Here is a 20226-nt window from a genome sequence, read left to right as displayed (position 1 = left end):
ATTATTATTATCCCTCTGTTCCCCGTAACGTTCCGGAACGTCACGGTAGTTCTTCTGTAGCCGAACCTGGCAGATTTCTTTCTTTTCCAAGGGGGTCAGGAAATACACACATATATAAATAAATGTAAATAAATATTTATTTATATACATATATATATATGCCGCTATCATCTTCTTCGACTGGTGTGTGTTTTTCGTTATTTTCCGAGCCCTGTTCTTTTTTTTTTCTTTCAGTGTTTGTCCACATGTTAACATGTCTAATATGTATAAGCAATTCCTTTTTACCCCTCATGCCTTCCACTGAGGGTGTCAAATGCAAGTAAAAGCAAAAAGGAAGGAGGCGGAACCGCAGCAAACAGAAGAAGGGAAAGAGGAGAAACGGCAACAATCATATTTTTTGTCTCTTTTTTTTTTCTTTTGCCCTCATTGCTGCACCATTCTTACCTTGATTTTCTTGTTGTTGTTGTTGTTGTTGTTCTTTTTTGGTGACTGGCACGCTTGTGTCAGTTTTGTTTTGTTGATTACCTCTTTTGTCTCATGCGCTTTCCGCCGTTATTCAAATGTGTGATCATTTCTTTTATTACTTTGCCATGGCACGTCTCATTGTTGTATTGCGTGAAATGGATTTAGAAATAAGAACAGGAACTTGTGCCAAAAGCTCAATATGTGGAGGAGATGCAGCGGTGATGAAAGTTGTGCAATTGAAGTTAAGGAGTGATGAGAAAAGAAGAAAAAGAGGCAAAGAAAAAAGAAAAGAATGGAGTATGAACAGTTAATTTCTTCTCACACAGACGGACTGGTGCCCTACACATTCAGGTACCTTTTGTTTGTTGAAATTTCTTTTAATTGTATCTGTTAGCATACTGCGCACGTTTTTTGTTTTTCCCCCTAAACGCACCCTTTTTTTTTCCTTTTCACCATCCAATGATATTCCGCCAACCTAAATATACGGTCTTGCCAATAACCAGTCACGTCTATCATCATTATCATGTAGTTGAGTGTACTTGCCTGTGAGCGCAGTAGTTATCGCTTGCGACCGCACCTGAAAAGAAAAAATAAAAGGATGGTCGTAAATTTACGTTCAGAAGGAAAATGAACTGAAACCGCAGAAGAAAAAAAAAGAGAGAAGGAGGAGGAGGAAAAGGAGATGAGGGCGTGTTCGCGTGTGAAAATATATATATATATATATATACGATGAAAGGGGAAGGAAGGGGGGAAATAATGAGTTCAGTTCACTTCCCTAGGGCAATTTCATGCCTCAAAACAAAGGAAGAATAATATAAACACGAACACGTATACATACATACATACATACCATGTGTGTTTGTGTGCACTCACAAATGTGTTTGTTTCGGGAGCGAAGGCCATGTTGTTTTTCTCCTTTCGTTCGAATATATAATTTCCCCACATTTAGGTACGGTGAGCACAAAATGCCCTGTTGGGTGGAAAGGGGTTAAGTGCAAGTGGAAGGTGAAGGTGAACAAAATGAGGAAAGGATGAAATGGGAAGGGGAATGACCGGAAAAAAAAAAAGGAAGGTGGAGGTCGGATGGATGAATGAAAGAAAGAAAAAGGGAAGGTTGATTCAAAATGGGGTGGACTGCGTTAACGGCGACTGGATTGATGGAAACGGAAATAAATGGCTCTCTCAAACAATTGGCCACTGCCCTCACACAACAGATGGCTTGGGGTAAAGGAATTTTTTTTTTGCAATTACCTCAGAGTGGTGCTCTATAGCTTCTGTACGTGTACGGGTGCGTGCTACAGGCATATTTTATGCTAGTAATTCCGAATACTGTCCCGCTTCGCGCACGCACGGACACGCTTACTTTTAGCCGTGTTGGTGTACATACGAATACATTTTCATGTAAAAATAAATAAATAAACACACGTGTATGTGCATGTGTGTGAAGACCGGATGTGCACAACGCTTGACTGTTCTGCACCTACCTTCAGAAACGGTTGATGATCTACACAGTCCCTTCTGTTTTTCACTTATATTCAAAAGGATATACACATTTTGGATACGTTTGTACGGCGACCCTCATAAAGCGAAGGAGGCAGAAGAAAAAACAGAGAGAAGGCACATGGTAGTGCACCGTCGCAGCATCCTTCGACGAGGATTTTACTGCTCCTCCAATGGGCTTTTCTCACCGTTTAGTGTTAGCCAACAGCGTCTCCACCATGCAGCGGATCAACAGCGCCGTTTAAAGTTCCAGGAGTTCATCCGTCGGGAGAGTGCCCCTTTCACAGGTTGCGATCCAAATGATTGTACAAAACAAAAGCAGCGACAACAATGCCAAGGGGAAGAAAACGAAGTGAACGCGGCACAGAAACGTCATGTGTTAGACCTCATTGAGGTACGACCGGTCCCATGCGCACTGGAAGGGAGTGGCAACTCTGATGCGAATGGGCAAAGTGGAAGGGAAGGGATGAAAACAAATAGCGGCTCAGCACGTGGTATGCAACCCAGCAACTCGTTTGGTCGAGCCCAAACCGGGAATTCCAGGGAAAACCAACAGTGTCACGGACGAAGGAACGCTGATGACCCTCACTTACGTGGTAAGCGTGACCTTCATTCCCTTCAATTGCGCGCTAAGCGGCGCATAAGAGTTACAAAAGAAAATCAGTTGGGTGAAGAGTACAGGCAGGCCCTGTCAACTCTCCGTGACGTGTTCGCCGCCCTTCGGGCCTCTGCGGTGCGGCATGCAACTGCTCAGGACGGTTGTGATGGCCCAAATCAAGACGGTGATGGAGCAAGTCGTGGGGGGCACGATAATGGTGGACGAATGATGTTGTCTGAGGCCGTGCGATTTCAAAGGTTACACCAACTACGCGATGCCACGTGCCGGCTGACTACGTCGCACTTTCTACAAGTCCCGAAGAGTTGCGTGTTGGAGTTCCTTGACCTCGTCAGTCGGATCGTGACAGTGGTCGGTAACACGCCCATGACTGCACATGGTTATGTCGTAAGGCAGGCAGTCCGGGCATTGTTTATACAAAGCATGGGTGAAGGAAGTTCTGCATTTGTGAGACGCTCTTGTGGGGACGCAAAAGCGCATTACTCCTCGTCCTCAGAACCACGGCAGGGAACTTTTCACCCAGTCCACTACTTCAAACTTTTGCGCGTCATGCTTTCGCTGCCATCCGAGGACACACTGCAGTTGTGTAATAGCGCGGGAACCCCCATGTCCGTGGAGGAGTTCTGCGTTCGACAGTTGTATGGCGAAGGTAACGGCGCTACATCGTCCGCACGCGGTATTTCGTCGAAATTGGGGTCGTTACGCGAACTGGGATCCGTTCGGGCAGTTCGTGTCGTATCGTGGTGTATGCACTCTGTCTGTTCGACCCCTGTGCTTTCACCCTCACAACGGCACTCGTACACTTCGGTGTCATCACTCCCACCCGTTTCTGAACTGCGTATTCCTTTTGGTGTGGGAAAGGGATACACGCAGACACTTCTCGCATGTTTTGCCCACCCCGTCTCTTCCAGCAGTACGGGCTCCTCTAACCACAGCACATCAAGGAGGGAACAGACTTATTCTGAATATGCCAATGGCACGCAACTACCAGAAAGGTTGCCTTTCAGTGTGAAAGAACTTGCCGTTCTTTGCAGCGCTATCGTGTACTATAAAATTACCACCATGGAAGCACTGACTGTACTTGTGAGCGCCGCCACTGTGTGCGCTTTGCGTGCTGACGAACTCTCAGGCCACCAACTGAGTTGCGTGTTGCTTGCTTACGCCACGCTTAAGTACCATGGCGACTTAACACGGCATGTCGAATCGATTGGCGCAAAATTCCCACCGAGTCGTATCTGTAGTGTAGGACAGGAAGGGCAAACAAACTTTTACTTATTACTGGGTGAACGGGCGTGTGAGTTGGGTGAAGGGTTGCACGAAAATGACGCAGCGCGAGTTCTGCGGGCATTGGAGTTGTCAGGTGTTGAGCACGAAATGCTGAGGAACTCGTTGACGTCAGGCATGCGCATGAAGCGGCTGCGCAGCCGTGCACTTCTCGCGGGAAGGTGAATCATCGGAACTGCCAGGGAACTGCCGTTTTTTTTTCACAATTTTTGGTTTGTTGGGGGTACTCTCCGCCCCGCTTAACACTACAAAGTTATACATAGTCGGTCACTAGTCGGCTGCAGCGATACATGTCTTCGGGTACATTTGGTGCGTTCTAAGTGGTTTTAAATCATCATAGCAGCACGCACTTTTTCTTCTGACCACTTGACACCTAAAACCAATACAGCTCTTCACTCCGTAACTTTTTTATCCCATACTTTTTTTTTGATCACTCCTTTGCGTGAAGCGTCCAAAAAAAAAAACATTTTTATTTTTATCACCCCGACCCGTGGAAGCTGCGAAGCGCAGTTGTCCCTCCAGCGGCGTCAAAAAGAACAAATCAACACTTCTCTACGGGCTATACTGACAAACAAGCGCGTGAAAAAGGAGGAAGGCAAAAGAGAATTAAGGGGAAAAAATAACCCATTACTTTTGAAGATATGCATTATGCCTCGCGTGGTGCAAGGCGGCAAAATCAGTTGCGTCTGCCACCGGCCCAAAAACCTGGTCGCCTCCGTGTCTTAGCCCGGAGCTTCAGGGGTGTCAATGATGCCGTTGGGGACTTCACGAAACGCAACAATGAGAGTCCATTGCTTTATGCTTTACTTTTTGTTGTCGCTCTGCTCATACTGCTGTTCATAGTATTGTTCGTGGTGCTTTTGTGTATCCTCTTAAGAAGTGACGGGTGGTCAACAATTGATGCATTCTCTTCAAAAACGCACATTGTGGAGGACCCTGACAAATCTGCCCTTCTCGAGATACGCAGGTTGTACGACACAATAATGCGAACTGGTTCCGATCGTGAAGCGACGGCGTTACTGGAATTTTTATCGACGTATCAACGGTCAATGGAAGCACGCGTCTCGAAGAGCACCCATGGCGATGATGAGAATGCCGGTGATAACGGTAATGTTGGTGACTCCGGGGTACCACAGGGAAAGTCCAAATATGCAAGTGAGAAACCGCGGGTCTCCAACGGTACCTCGCTGTCTCAACGTAGTTTCGCGGAGGTGCTGGCCGACTTACGGGAGACAATACAAGACATCATGACGCTGGACCCAGACGTTGGATTAGATCGTGCTGCATTTTTTGTTAAGGAAAAGTTTGGTGCAAGTAACGACGATCGCTCACAGCGCATTGACAGTACGGGGAGCCACGATATCGAAAGGGGGGAAGTAGAGGCCTTTGAGCCATTTGATGATATTCTCTACCTGCAACTTCTCTCCTTCTTCGCTAAGGAGGAACCCACGCGTTCCATATCGTCTGCCGATCGTCTGTGGTGGAGGCGGAAGAGAATTTCAGCTCCCTCAGTAATGGAGGGCCGGTTTTATTACCCACTACGGCGTTTTCACCGGATGCAATCCTTTTCTCCTGATACTATTAGCACGGTCGCTGCATGGTTCGATACCATGGCACTTGATTACTATGGAGAAGAGATGGAACCATTCGAGTCGTCATTGCAGCAATCATACGAAGGTGCGCAAGTGTCTAACCATAGCGGGAGCAGTCCTGAGAATCCTGAAATTAAAGAGCACGCCGTATCCTTCTCGCCTTCTCATACAGCCTCCATATTTGTGAGTGTAGCGAGTTTTCGAGACGTGGAGTGCCACTCGACGTTGCAGCAGGTGGTGCACCGCGCGACAAACATGTTTCGTACGTACGTTGGTATAGCAGAGCAACACAACAAGTCAGACCCGCCGTGTCTGTCATATGATTTGTTTCAGCCCACACTTTGTCCTTCTGCCGCTATTGCATCCGACACGGCAAGTGCAAGGGCTGCCTTCAGTGATGTGTTGTGTTTCCCAATGGACAACATTAGGTTAAGGCACATTGCACCTGATGCAGCCCGAGGGCCAACGTATGGTCGTTACATGACGATGCTGCTGTACCGTGGAGAGGACTATGTTCTTATACTGGATTCGCACACACGTTTCGTTTATGGCTGGGACTCACGTGTAGTTGCTATGCATATGTACTTACGCCACCCACGGATTGTTCTTTCCCACTACCCTGAGGGATTTGAAAAGGAGCTCTCAAATTTTACATATGAACGGACCACCACTGTTTACCTTTGTCGTGCTTCATTTATTGAATCAGATGGATATGTTCGGCTAGGAGGCATTCTTGTTAATGAAGAAAATGTTAACAAATTCTCCCACCAAGGGCGGGTTTTGCGCTATGCCGCTAAGGGTTTCGGTCGCAAACCAGACGCGGATGTCAGTCGACCGCTGCCACAGCCATGGGCAGCGGGTGGGTTTCTCTTCGCTAGAGGTTCTATTATGCGTGAGGTTCCCCTCGATCCTCATCTCCCCAATACCTTCGATGGTGAAGAAGTGTTGTATTCCGTGCGGCTGTGGACTCATGGCTATGATATCCACTCCCCCAACCGTACTATCTGTTATCATGTGTACACCCGTAATGATCAGCCGAAGGTGTGGAATAACAACCCTCTTTGGTCCAGTTTGCGTTTGCGATCGAGGGAGCGCATCCAGTGTCTGCTACAGACACGAGAAAAGGGGCAGACGGTACCAAAAGTCCCGGTAAATACGACAGATCCGGCGGTGACAATCGACGTGGATCGCTACGGTATGGGACGAGTGCGAACGGTGGAGAACTGGTACCGATTCGCTGGATTGGATCCTGTGCGCTACACATTCGATGGCCGATGGTGTGGCAAAGGTAAGATTTAATGTGGTCCCATTAGGGTGGACTCCTCCTCCATCTCTACGCTTCATTGTTCATCGTTTACGCCATTTTACGCTTATCGAACTTTACCTTTGTGTGCAACTTTCCTAAACCCATTAGTTTAGTTTTTTCTTTTTAACTTTTGAAGCTGCTCGCTCCCTGTCACTTTGCTCGAACACAAAGTTGTCCACAACCGTTGTGAAGGTGAAGACAAGTTTGAGGGACATTGTTTGAACTTGTTTGCGGCGTTTATTTCTTCTTGCAGCTCGTTTTGTTGTTTTGTTTTGCTTTGCCTTCGTCCCCCTTTTAATCATTGCGGTGGCCATTGATCCCATAATTTGTGTTGCAGCTCCAGTTCGTCCTATTGACACGCAGGAGTGCCGCGTAACTCATCCTAAACACAGGCATCGGAGAGGAGACGAATGAATGAATGAATAAAAGAGGCGAAAAGGATTGAAAACCGTTAGCACAACGGGTCAGGAGTCCAGTCGAGATGGAAACCCTCTCTTCGTACCGTATGCATGCTTGCATTTGGGTGCAGTTTGTCGGTGTGTTGAAAAGCGTTTTATTGTGTTATATTTATCCCCCAAATTCAAAAAAAAAAAGTTATTCCCTTTTATATTTAATAGCCGCTGTGCTGTTATTCGTATTCTCCTACAATCAGTCGTCTATGCCTCATTGTGAAGTCGCTGGCCTTCACCTCATCATTTCATTTACTTGGCGTGGGACGCTATGAAGTTGACTGTATATTTTATCCTACTGCAATAGTAGTCCGGTGAATGAAAGGGATGGAACCGGGAAACTTTGCTGCCTCAGCAAAATCACAACAACAGTTGCCGGATACCTGTCTTCGCACCGTCACCCATAGTCATTTCGTGCACCTCCTTTTCATTTGAATGGTTACAGAAGTTATACTGGGCAGACACACGAGGGCCTCAGCAACAAGGAGTTTCCACACGCGCACGCACACTTTGCGAACGAATATATATGCTTGTATATATATATATTTATATTTATATTTATATGTGTGTGTGTGTATTTAAATGCAAACACGATTTCGCGAACAATCTGATCCCACATGCTTTACACCGTATCACGTTTTGTGCGTACCCGGGACGTTTGGGGGAGGGAAATTTCGAGAGTGACCTGTGAGTAGAGGAAAAAAGTGGAAAGAAGATGCGCTGTGTGTACGATTGACACCACGTTTTCACATTCGCTGACTGCTTCTGCCCTTGACGTTTACCACTTACAACTTTTCTTTATCTCCTTTATCTCCTTTTCTTTTTTCTCTTTTTTTTTGGATTGGATGGTGGTGAAGAGTCAACCACGGGAAGGGGAAATGGTTAATCTGCCGCTGAAGGACTTCGCCAAGGCTACACGCCGTATGGTTGAGCTGAGCGGCGTGAAGAAGTCGCGTTTGATGTTGCGTGTGCGGCCTTCGAGCGGACGCAAGACGTTTGTTTTGAAGTCCACCGATGGTCGCACAACCCTCACAACACGTGTGAAAAATCAGGGGGAGCTCAAAATTGTGGAGGAAATCGTCCATGACTTCGTCTCCCGCTGCACCGTCTCCCTCACAGCCCCACCGCCTTCAGCGGCCACCGGAGGAGGAGGAGGAGGAACGGGGGTTCCTAACATAAATGCCGCATCTCCACGGCAGAAGTCCTCTGGAAAGGAAACTGATGGTACGGTCCCTGCTGGTGGCAACAAATCTGGAGGGAAGTCGGCAGAAAGTGGTGGTGGTAAAGGCAATACCTCGCAGAAGCAGCAGCAGCAGCAGCAGCATGGTGGCGGCAATAAAAAGCGTAAGGGTGGCCGTCGATAGTTCCGGTACTTTTTTGCTTTTCGCCCGATTCGTCACGTGTCGACTTTCAGTGTGGAAGCGGCCCGGCCCTCCCCGACCTTCATGCGCTGCTCTCTTTCTCTCTCCTTGCACTTTTCCCCTTGACTGTGTGGACTTCTTTGTTATGTCCTCCTGACCGGTTCCCCCCGTTTTGCGTGGTTAAGTCTTTGAGTGGGGAGAGGATTCTAATCATCGCCTTTTTTTTCTTTCCTTCTTGTGAGTGTTTGAGCCAACTCTTTTCTTCCTTTTACCGATTTGGGGGGGCGAAACACAATTTGAGTTGCCGGATAGAAAGCATTGAAGGGTGAGTTGTGCATTCCTTCCATTTGTGAGGGTGATGTGGTTTAGGGGAGGCGCCGATAGTTAGTGAAGAATGTCAAGAAGGTGCATATGCGCCGAACGAAGTGAGGATAACGAAAAGGGAAGGAAATGAATGCCGTGGAACTAGCCCAGATCCTCTCCTGATTTTAAAGACATGGGGCGAAGTGCACACGGAACAGAGAGAGGGGAAATGAAGAGTTCTTAGGGTAGATGAGCCAACACGCCGAGGCTTTACGTCTGCTCTAGGATAGTGTTTCCCATGTATCTGTAAGATGGTAGAAAAGAAAGAAAAGTCGTCATGATCCAATTTATAACTCCCAGATGCACTTACTTCTACTGTTTCTTGTGCATTTCATCATTTCCTGCCTCCAAATTGTGTTAGGCTTGTTTTGCGGCCGAACGGCTTTCCATTTACTTTCCTTACCTTCTTGTTCCTTTGGTCGTACCTTCTTCTCCCGTTTTTTATTATTATTATTATTATTTTCCATTTCATTTACCTAGTTCTAGGATCTGCGCGCGCATAGCAAGAAAGGGTTCTCGAGAATCCGAGACGTAAGCTCGGTGGAGCGCGTCACAAAAATTCGCAGCGCCTCAAACAGTGTAGCCGAACCCATGCGCTCAGAAACACGGCGTCGGGGCCGGCGTTGCATAACCGTCCCGATGTATATGGTGCTCCCAGCCTTAGTCATGGTTACCTTCTTGTTATGGAATAATATGTCGCGCGAGCGTAAAAACAGAATGAGAGGTGGCCACATTGGTGAAGGAAGCCATGCTGTTCGGGGTGGTTTGCCAGGGGTCGGAAACTTGCGGGCCTCGCCAGCGGTTTTTTCATTTACCACGAAACTTCTGTCAGTATTGACGGCATTCGTGGACCAGGAAACTGATGGAATGCCTGCATCAGTAGCGGCAGCTGGAGGAGCCACGGATATGTTTGGTTTGCCCCCGAATGCAACGCCCGCGGCCATTTTGCTGGAATACTATGAAACGCAGCTTCCTAAGTTCAACAATGAGTTAGAAAAGAGGTTGGACAATGGCTCCATAAAGAATGTCACACATTCCGACACGTACTGGAGTCCAACTCATGTCGCACGCCGCGGCTACGGGCTCGAGGGTAGTATCTTCGTTGGTCTTCTGCACCATGAAACGCCACTGGTTCGTATGAGAAGGTCTGTTTCTCTAGAGAGTGTGTGTGCTATGACAGTTCACAACTTATATGAATCGGCACTTTGGTCAGTTGCTATTTTCACCGGTATCGTTGAGTTCCTCCCCGACGTAATGACGGCTGAGGAATCGGGTGGGCGCGGAGGTCACAACTCGTCCCGGTGGCCTTTCCCACCATCGTCTCCATGTATTCCTGTTGCTTATCAGTCTCACACGTGCGCCGAACGGTATGGATTCTGTCCACGGGACAACATACGGCTGCGGCAACTGCGTGTGTCGGCTAAGTCACGAAGGCACAGCAAAGGAAGCAATATGGGTGGAGGCGAAGGTAACGTCAAGGTGAGTGAAAAAAAAGAAAATCCACGCAGTCGAAGAGCTGAGGACGACTACGAGCATGCTGGTTACAGGGATGGGGATGCTTCAAGTGGGAGTGATGCAAGTGGAGGGCTCAGTGACTTTACCTCCATTGCCTCCCAGCGGTATGCAACGCTCGCCCTGTATCGCGGCGAAACATACGTGATGTTTCTTAATGCAGGCGTGTTGTTAGTGCCCTCATGGGATGTGACAGCGCGGCTCATGCTACTAAGGCTCCCGTCACGACGGCCTATACTCTCGCAGATGGCAAACATCATACAGCGAGATGTGGTGCATCGCGCATGGGAAGAAGTTGTGGTCCGCCACGTAAGCAATGAAGGTCACAGACATGAAGGGGTTAAGGATCATGGGGATCAACAATTCCGTGATGACCAACGTGGAAAGGAAAGGGGAGGGACGGAAGATTACTTCAACGTAGCTCACGAGAGAAATCCTTCAAAGAAAAGGAGTGGATCTGCTCTGTACGATCTTGAAGGACTGCGTTTACACAGTTCCGATGGAATGGAGGACAAAGAGAAGGGGGATGGAAACGGCGAAAGTGCTGCGGAAGGCGCCAGAGGATTCGGGAGTGAAGATGTTGTGGAGTTCCTTTTCCGACTTCCCACAGAGGAAGATGGCGGTGAAGCAACCTCTGGAGCAGAACCTCTCAACTACCCGCGAAACGGAGCCTCGATCCCAAATGTGAGAACCCGGATGCCAAATAGTGCCCAATTGTATTGGATGAAGAAATTGCGTGAACCACTTCGTAAGAAACTGCTGACAAGTATGAGTGAACAAAACACCACCTCCTACGTATGTGGTGTGGCAGTAAAGATGCAGCACAGCGAAGAAGGTTGCCGGAAAGTGTGCGATGCGAAAAGCGACGGCGGCAGCAGTGGTTGTGGCAACGTGGAAAATGGGGAGGACGTTAGCGCCACTGTGTCGGGGGGAGAGGGAGCAAAATTCAAATTGAGATATGAGTCCAGGCGCCGCCTCACATATGTCCTGCGCGATCGGCGGTATATGGAGCCTCTACCCATCCATTGGTGTAATGAGAAGAATGATGCGGTGTGCCTTGGAAGCAGGCGACAGGAAAGCTTTCCTTCGTCACTTTCGCAACCGTGGTTAAGCACAGATTTCCTTTTCACTCGCGCAGGTGCCTTCTTTGATTTCTCGCATGACGCAGCAGACCACCAAAATAGCCACAATAATAGTAGCAGTGGCAATGCTGGGAATCACGTTCCACTGGACCCGTACATGGGTTTCCTGACACCAGATGAAGAGGCCGTTTTACTTGCGGGGCGGTTGTGGACGCACGGCTGGGATTTTTACGCCCCGACTGAGCCCATTGCTTTTGCAGCTGTCGTCCACGCAAAAGGTGCCGGGAATGGAACAAGCGGTAATAACAAAGTCGCAAACATGTCCTCTAAAGTGAGGGATGCGCGATTGCGGGGTTTGGTGCGCTTGAACTTTGTGCTATTTGGCCAATCCAACGCTGCGCGGGGGTTGAGAAGTGACGGGGAAGCGGCGCTTAAACACGTGGAGAAATATGGACTCGGATCCCGCCGCTCTCGCGAGTCGTTTCTTCAGCATGTTGGGTTGCGCTCAAGTCGCAGTGGCAGAATGATATGCACTCAAGAAGATGATTTCGGCTGTGTGCAAAAGAATGCCAAAAGCCCTTGGAAATGGTACCACTGTGGAGAAGTGTGCAGTGGATTGTAGCTGCGTAACGATGAATATAGATATGTGGTGTTTTTATTGTCGATAACTATGCCATTTCTTTTTTATGCTTAGCAAACCAATGCTGGTCACGCAAGGCATAGAAGTTATAAAAGCATACACTCATTGTTTAACCATACTTCTATTGTTTTTAAGTACTATTCTGTGTCTATGCGTGTGCATGTGTGTGCTCATGCCAGGTTCTTCTTCCTTTGTTTCCATATACTATTATTTCTTCGTGCCAGCTGGTGTCAGCACGGTTGTATGATATTTTATAGCGCAACCAAAAGTCCAGCTGTTGCGTCAAAGATTTTTTTTTAATGTTTTTCCACCGCTCTCATGTTTTACACGTAGTGGCCTTTGCAGGCATTTTCTCTGAAAGAGAGCCTGTTTTCTTTACCCTATAACACTTCCTCTCGCAATTCTATCGAAATGGAACCCGTGCATCGATTTCATTCCCCCACCTCCTCCCTTCCCCTACGTGCTTCCGTTTACGTGTTAGCTGTCTTATTCCTTTATTATCACTTACTGCAACCCTCTTCATACCTCTTTTCGCTTCTGATTTGCAACGGGAGTGCTGAGAGGAGGCCTTACACCGTGCAGGGGACCAAAGGAACACAGTCGCTGATAGTCCCCGTACCGGGTGCTGCGGGAGAAAAGGGAGTTAAATCAACAAGTTTAAAAGGGAAGAAAACGAGGGAATACTCCACCATCGGCCATATTTCGCTGGCGCCGTCCTTCTCTTTTGTTTGAAAAGAACAGTACGCAAGAGGCAAGACAACCGTAGGGAACGTTGCTTAGGAAATTTTCAACACGCTTTTCGGCACGCCATGTCATCGGAGGAAGCCATTCAGGAAGTGCGACGCATTTTCACCAACAATAGCGTGGATCAGGCCCGCGACTACCTGAGCCGTATAACACCAGGCATTCAAGAAAGTGATGAGAGACTCAAACAACTTGTCGGCCAAAGCTACCGGGGCCTCGTTGCCGCTTGTGACCAGGTGGTCGTCGTAGAACAGGCATGCAGGAAGTTGCTGCGTCTGCAAAAGCAAATGCAGGAGGAGAAAAAACAGCAACAGTTGGAGAATCAATATTCACAGTCGCGTCTGACAATGCCGCAGAGCCCAAGGGGGGTCTCGTCACCCGTTTTGCGGACCATATCCCCCCATGGAGGTAAAAGTCCGCGCGCGAAGAATGTGGGAGAAGGGAAAACTCAAACGAGTCGACATATGGGACACTCAAGCAGTGCTTCGCCACCGGTTTCCGAGGTGGTGAGGTCCCCGTTGCCTCATGAGGCAACCGCGACTTTGAAGGGTGTGTGTGAAGAAACGCCAAGAGGGGGGCGTGAGGGGGCAGATGATAGACAACGAGACGTGTTAATTTACACTCAGCAGTGCGCGGCTCTGGAGGGATTGTTGGGTGCCCGTAAGCTTTATGACGCCGCTGCGCTGCTCTTGCAGATAAGAAGGGAACGGAAACAGCCTCATGAAAAGCTGGCTGTTGAGTCCTATGAACATCGTCTCAAACGTGCAGTGCGTGGGCTGCTTCGGGAAGATGCAGAACAGGCCGCACAAAGCGCTTTGAGTGTGGCTAACGCCAATCGAAATGATAGCGGTGGTGGGGACTTATCCTTGACATCGTCCACAAACATGTTTACATCATCAGGTGGTGTTGAATTCATGGGTAGGGCAACAGGTTGGAAAAGTGATTTATCACGAGCACTGGCTCACATGACGGAGGTCCACAAAGCCTTAGGAGTGCTTTCGCACGCAACAGTGAATGACGCACTGTTACTCCTTATCGATACGATTCACGATATGATTAAGACTGACCTTGACCACGTCGTGGCTGCACTGAAGGGAACGTCATTTACGCAGGCAGCGGCTGTAGACACTAACACTGACGATGGAAGAAGTTTACGCCCACTTCGCAGAATGGAGTGGCTGCGGGCAGCCCTGGAGCTTCCGCCTTACTTAAGAAGCGAGGGAACAAGTGCCCCAAGGGTCCCCGCTTTGGCGAAGGATGCAAACAGCAGCACTGAAGCAAAGGTCAACGCACGGTTGGTCGTAAGCGAAGCTACCGTGGCACTGCACATCGTACAGCGCGCACAACACCTCTTCTCCCATCTTGTCCTATACGTTGCTTCTGTGCTGTACTCACCGAGTGGTCCAGCGAGGGAAGGAAGGGGAACGAACGGTTCCCGTGGTGGAGAGCAACCTGACGAGGTTTCTGCGGGGGAGTTGGACGCCTACGTGGATTCTCAGCGGCGGCGATACGCACTGCAGGGGCTTCTTGCGCTTCGTTCAAAGCTTACTTCCCAGGAGTCAAACACAGAGGGAGATAACGAGACCTCCGGAACAGGACGCGCTAAGTCTGTTAGGATGAGTGGGAGTCTCGCGCGGGAAGCGCTTTCAGCGTCGCAACGCGGCGGGTCAATTGCCTCGGCAACAGATGATAGTGAGAAAAAGGATGGGGATTCCAAATGTGGGTCACTGGATGCCTCTTCTTCCATGGTGGGATTGAACCAAGACGGTGAGCGACGGTCTCGACACCGAACACTATATCTCTGCGAAGTGATGCGGCAGGTTTGCGGGATGCAGATCTTGGATCCTCTTCCATTGCAGTGGGGATTCTCTTCCTTCTCTTCAAATGAAAAGATTGCGAAGTGCAGCGGGGTTAGCGGTGATGAGACAGCGGTTTTTAGCAAGGTGGGACACCAACTGCGAGCTGTACAGGAGCTGGCGCTCCAGTTGCTGTTGCATGTGTCTGGTGCCGGGCTGCTAAACGACCCGCGCACGATTTCACTTCAACAGCACCTTGCTCGCCAGCAGGGGAAAATGCTTCAGGATATGTTGCTCTCATCTGCGCAGGAGGGAAGTAACTTAACTGTTTCTGGGGGTGCTGCTGTTAACTTGTTTGACGCACGCAAGTGGGGGGAAGCGGTTCGTCAGGCGACGGAGTCTGCACTCCTGAAGACTGTTGGAGCGGCATTGAAGAGGGCAGATAGAGTTTGCGGCGCTATACTGAAGCATATAAGTGAGGGGAAAGGATATAAAAGCACCGTTGTCGCCTCCGCCGAAGAGCAGCCACCCCAACAGCAGAAACAAGAGGGACCGCCCAGCGTGACAACATTTGCCCAGAAAGTCCTTCAGCGGTCCATCTTCTTCAGCGAAAGTACATCCTTTGGGCTGCTTCACACCGACCAAATGACGTGCATGGTCCCGTGCTCCTCTTTTGGGGGTGGCGATGAAAATAAACGAAATGTGGCTTCAGCGGAGAAGGGCGAGAATTTGAATGCCGCGTTGGCTCGGGGTATTATGCAGTGCACTGCAATAAAATCGAAAACAACCCCAAAGGAGGGAAGATTGCCGGCCAATCTTAGCTCTAAGGCGGGCTGTCGGGCATCCGGTGGGAACGTAAATAAAGACAAGGGTGGATGGGTGATGCAAACCGTGGAGACAGATGCAGGAAGTGATGATAATTTGTTCTCCGTTGATGAAGGAGAGGAGGAAAGGACAGTGGCTATGGAGAAAGCAAGTGACAAATCAGAAAAGGGCGTCACCGATGCTGTCGATGATGATTCCTCGGCTGCTCTGAAGTTCGGCTCGCTGTATTCCATGTTGCAACGTATCTTTGAGGTGGAGCGAACCTGGTCTGACTCGCACCCCACACTCTCTGTTCTCGTAGGGGAGTGGTTTACAAATATCCTGCAACAGGTGCGTAAGCTGTTAAAGCACCACACGGGGCAACTTCAGAAGTGGGAGGAGCTGAATGTGGAAGGCAACTGCTTTGAGGCGAAGGTGACGGTGATGGCAGCACTCAACCGCATTTCCATGCTGGTGGAGGTGCTCTTGCAGGTGCTGGAAGTTGCAGCCCCACGAAATGTAGCGAGCACACTCCCCATGGAACTACGTGAGGCCATTGTAACATGTCATACGCCGTGGGTGAAATTGTTACGCAGCGAGTGGGAGGATGGTGTGCGTCATGCCTACCGCCGCGCTTTCGCGCCCGAGCATCTCTTCGCGAGATCAAAGACGCCGCTGAACTCCTCTGCTACAACCCTCGATCCCAACAAGAGGACATCTTGTATCAACGGACAACAGCTCATGCTCGAGTACGCAACTTGCTGGAGCTGCAGCACACCTGATGGGGTACAATGTGAGTCACAGAAAGTTACTAAGCACCCGACACATGTCACCCCGCATGTGAATGAACTTATTTTCCAGGTACAGCATATGTTGTTCAAGAATGGTGTCAACAAGCGTCTACGTGCCACGGTGCTGCCGATGGTCATAAATGAGTTACTTGACGGAACCTCGTCAGCACTGCTTAACGCGGTTCTTCCGTGGATAAGAGAGATAGCGGCGGTAAATAGAAGCGGAAATGCCGGTAAGAGTGGCGATAGTGCTGGTGATAACGACGAACTGCTGTTTCAAGTTTATTTTGATTCATTATACATTTCAGGTTTATTCTCCATCGACGGCAACAGTCGGGCACCGACGCCGTCCATTACCGCCGTTCTCCGCACAATTGAAGGTTGGGTAAACCCCACTTCTTGGTTAGTCATTTCACCGCTACTTCTGCAAGCAAGCGACCGCTTGCTTCGCGTGACGGCTCTCTCTTTTGGCTCATGGAACCCCAAAGCTCTGGAGGAAGTTTGGACTGCAAAGGGAACTGGTGACAGCCGGACATCCCTGAAAGGGGAGCGGACTGTTGCCGGCGACATTAGCATCACAAAAGAGAAGCCCCGTTTTCCTCTACTGCCGTTGATATTCACACCGTCGAAGGTATTGGGATCAGATATCGTGGATGGTGGTGTAACCAAGACGGCCGTGTTTGCTTTTAACAAGAGTAGTAGCGTCGCTGTGGGCGTGAGAGGCGATAGTGGTATTATTGGTGGGTTGAGCGCGACATCCCTTCAAAGGGGCACTGGAGCACTGGTTGGTAGTGCACTTGGGAGTCCCTCCAAGCCGACATCGTCGAACCGTTTCGATGGCAAAGTGAAGGGGTGGATGGGCTCATTGTGGTAGTAGCGCACGTTTAATACGCGCCCCAATGCGACAGCACGTGAATCGTGATATTTTGTTGGGAGCGATTGAAGGAAATGGATGCCGCAAGGGAATGTTTGTCTCGTACACTGATTTACGGCACACACACAAACACACACACACATACATACATACACGTGTGCGTACTGCTCGTGCGGAAAAGTGCAGTGTTCTGCTGCTATTGTTGTTTATGCGTGAGCATTCCCTTGGTCACTTTGAACTAGCCGCGTTCTGACGTTGCGCTGTCATTGTGAGGTTGACGGATGGTATGGTGGTTCATGCTTTTTCTCTCTCTTTTTACTTGCATTTCTGCCCTACCTTACTCTTTTTCGGGTTTCACATCACTGCGTTGTTGAGGGATGGTTTAACCACGTTCCTTGCTAATATTTCTTTGTGTTCTTTATACCCACCACCGACCCTGGAGCTCTTTTTCCCCCCTGTTTTTTTTCTTTTCCTTTTCCTTTACTTTTAACCGAATTCACCTGTTTCATCCGAACTTAGCCGCCATATCGGCACCGTTGTAACTCTACGTATCCACACACATTCTCCCCGTTTTACAGGGAGCGTTTCGAGCCACTAAAAGATTTAGTTTGCTTTGTTACACCTGGGAAGTGCTCAATCGCTGTAAAAAGTGAACAATAGTAGTAGTAGTAGTAGAAGTTGGTGTTGAGGGTCCAAGGCCACACGCACGCACACCCCAACGCTTATTTTGTTGAGGGTGTGATAAAAAGAGAAGTTGTGGCAAATTGTGTAGACCCGTTACCTTTTGCCATTAGCTCTTCCCCCTTTAACCGCCGTAAAGGGGGGGAAGAAAAATAATGTTTAGTGGGAATCCATATATAACCCCTGCGGAGTTTATTTATGCCTCGGAAGGAAATGTAGCTGCTCTCCGCACGTGGCTGCAATCGAACCGGGAGCGTGTTAACCTTCCAAACCCAAACACTAGGCATACGCTGCTTTACACAGCCACCTGCGCTGACCGCGGGAGTGTAGTCGCTATGCTTGTCACTGAATTTAACGCAGACATTAGTGTTCCATGTGGAGCCATCGATAACACATGTCTGCACGTTGCTGCTGAACACTGCAACGAAGATATTTTGTCGTTTCTGCTATCGTTTGGGATTCCGCCTAAGCGCAACGCGTTGAACCAACTGCCTCTTGATTTGGCCAGGCAGCAGTTGGGGCGACATCCTAGCGCACAGAATTGCATAGTTATGCTGCAGATGGTTGAAGAACAACCTGACAAGCAAGGGTTAACTTCCGCAACCGAGACATTCAATCCGTTCATGAGCATCACTCAGCCGGTGTCAAGTGCAGATCAGCTGAGGCCATCCGCTTATCAATCGCCAATGAGCGGTGGTGAGTTTAATTACTCTGATCTCTTGGAGCGAGAAAAGCAGTGGTTGGCTGTGGACTCGGTAGCGGCTTCATCTCCTGGGGGACTTCCGAGCGCACAACGCGTTAAGAAATGGTACGAGGGAATGCCACGAGACACGCGACATCTTGATCGCAGTAAACCTCTGCCATACGATTTGCAGGAACTCCGCCGCGCATACAAAGGGGTGTTTAAGTTCTACGAAACCTGTCAAAACTATCGTGCTCAAGGGATGTTACCCTACAAGTATAATGGCGAGATGTACTATACGCCGGTCATATTGGTTGTGACAAAGACGCACGCAGGTGATCGATACAAATCTGGTAGCGAGTCTGGTGTTAATCCATCTACTTCCGATAAGGACCGCACTGCGCTCACCAGCAGTTGTGTTTTGGATAACAGCAGCGGTGTCCGCAGTTCACCGTATCGTGCGTTAATTGACATCAAGGCGCTCGCCGGTCTGTCCATTAACCGCCGCGCCACATATATCGATCCCAGAAGCGGAGCAATCATCCCAAGTAGTGCGGACGCTAAGGTGCGGTCGTTGGTACAATACGTGTCGGATGTCATTTTGGCGAACTTTTCTCTGATTGCGCCCCTCACTCGTTCAAACGACTCCACTAAGGTGGTGAACAATAGTGGACCACTGTTTTATCCGTTCTCTCACAGGCGAGAGATCACCACTCGCGTCCTTCGCGCCCTGTCGCAGTTCTGCGATAATGCTTTTACGTATGATGCCGTGACTTGTACCGCGGAGGGACACCTTCCAATCACCAAAGTCTCTCCATTTTCGTCTGCCTCAGTGGATTTGCATGAGCCAACCGTCACTTCTGGTGGCATCAGCAAAGCAGCGCCGTTGGACCTGCTGGAAGGCGATGTTGTCATGAAACTTCCCCTTCGCATAAAATTCGACCCAAATGGGGATTTTACCGACGCCCCACGGTTGTACTTTCCCACTGCGCTGGACTCTTCACCGGAGCGGCGGGCTCTTCAGCCCATCATTGAAGACAGCACTAGCGGGAAGTTGGATTTGCGCAACTTTACTTCCATACAGGACTGGTCAACGCATGGCTCGCTGCAAGCGGTGCTGAAGGAAGTACAGGAGAAGGCAACGGATTTGATAGTAAAGTACTGCAAAGAGAACCCGGGACCAGCTCACAGTGCAAGTGGTTCGGGCGGGTCCTTTGAACCTTCTGAGAATAGCGCTGTTACTCCTGCTCTCTCGCCAATAGCCGCTGGAAGTGGTTCATCACAGCACGTTCGAGCACATGGTCATTCTACGGCAGAGACGCACGTAAAGGAGCGAGAGTTATCCACAAAGTGTGTGACGTGTTTAGATGCCGAAAAAGATGTGTTGTTGCTTCCTTGCAGGCATTTGGCACTGTGCAGTACATGCAGCGTGACGTACATTGAAAGGCAGATGGATGGTATGTTGTGTCCAATATGCCGTGTGGTGGTTGAGCAAGCGATGCAAATATACACGTAAGGAAACGTGTGGAGTTTGTGAATTTAGTGGATCGTGTGCATATTTATTCGTGTGAACATAAGTGCGCAGTGACGTATTTTTGAAGCGTAATGCTGTTTCCTTCTGATTTCGCTCCCACCTTCTTTGTTGTTGTTGCATTGGGACGCGTGCTTCAACCACGCACGGCGG

The 20226-nt window shown here is 49.2% G+C and overlaps 6 protein-coding genes across 6 annotated transcripts; all 6 read left to right on the top strand.

Annotated features, from left to right (window-relative positions):
• Positions 1-2086: 2086 nt before the first annotated feature.
• On the top strand, positions 2087-4030 carry TEOVI_000550900 (uncharacterized protein; the record flags this gene model as incomplete). The annotated part of the gene is made up of 1 exon (XM_067223440.1): positions 2087-4030. One exon carries the CDS (start codon positions 2087-2089, stop codon positions 4028-4030), a length of 1944 nt encoding a protein of 647 aa, XP_067079541.1.
• Positions 4031-4506: 476 nt separating this feature from the next.
• TEOVI_000550800 (glycosyltransferase (GlcNAc), putative) lies at positions 4507-6756 on the top strand (the record flags this gene model as incomplete). Its single annotated transcript, XM_067223439.1, has 1 exon — positions 4507-6756. One exon carries the CDS (start codon positions 4507-4509, stop codon positions 6754-6756), a length of 2250 nt encoding a protein of 749 aa, XP_067079540.1.
• A 1301-nt stretch (positions 6757-8057) lies between these two features.
• TEOVI_000550700 (uncharacterized protein) lies at positions 8058-8576 on the top strand (the record flags this gene model as incomplete). The annotated part of the gene is made up of 1 exon (XM_067223438.1): positions 8058-8576. One exon carries the CDS (start codon positions 8058-8060, stop codon positions 8574-8576), a length of 519 nt encoding a protein of 172 aa, XP_067079539.1.
• Positions 8577-9527: 951 nt separating this feature from the next.
• TEOVI_000550600 (glycosyltransferase (GlcNAc), putative) lies at positions 9528-12152 on the top strand (the record flags this gene model as incomplete). The annotated part of the gene is made up of 1 exon (XM_067223437.1): positions 9528-12152. One exon carries the CDS (start codon positions 9528-9530, stop codon positions 12150-12152), a length of 2625 nt encoding a protein of 874 aa, XP_067079538.1.
• An 827-nt stretch (positions 12153-12979) lies between these two features.
• On the top strand, positions 12980-17179 carry TEOVI_000550500 (Vps51/Vps67, putative; the record flags this gene model as incomplete). The annotated part of the gene is made up of 1 exon (XM_067223436.1): positions 12980-17179. One exon carries the CDS (start codon positions 12980-12982, stop codon positions 17177-17179), a length of 4200 nt encoding a protein of 1399 aa, XP_067079537.1.
• An 836-nt stretch (positions 17180-18015) lies between these two features.
• On the top strand, positions 18016-20058 carry TEOVI_000550400 (Ankyrin repeats (3 copies)/Zinc finger, C3HC4 type (RING finger), putative; the record flags this gene model as incomplete). Its single annotated transcript, XM_067223435.1, has 1 exon — positions 18016-20058. One exon carries the CDS (start codon positions 18016-18018, stop codon positions 20056-20058), a length of 2043 nt encoding a protein of 680 aa, XP_067079536.1.
• Between the last annotated feature and the right edge of the window lie 168 nt (positions 20059-20226).

The sequence above is a fragment of the Trypanosoma equiperdum genome, assembly GCF_001457755.1.
Source record: "Trypanosoma equiperdum strain OVI genome assembly, contig: ctg_1877, whole genome shotgun sequence".
Lineage (NCBI taxonomy): Eukaryota > Euglenozoa > Kinetoplastea > Trypanosomatida > Trypanosomatidae > Trypanosoma > Trypanosoma equiperdum.
Note: the sequence above shows the minus strand (reverse complement) of the source record. Positions and strands in the feature narration are given on the sequence as shown.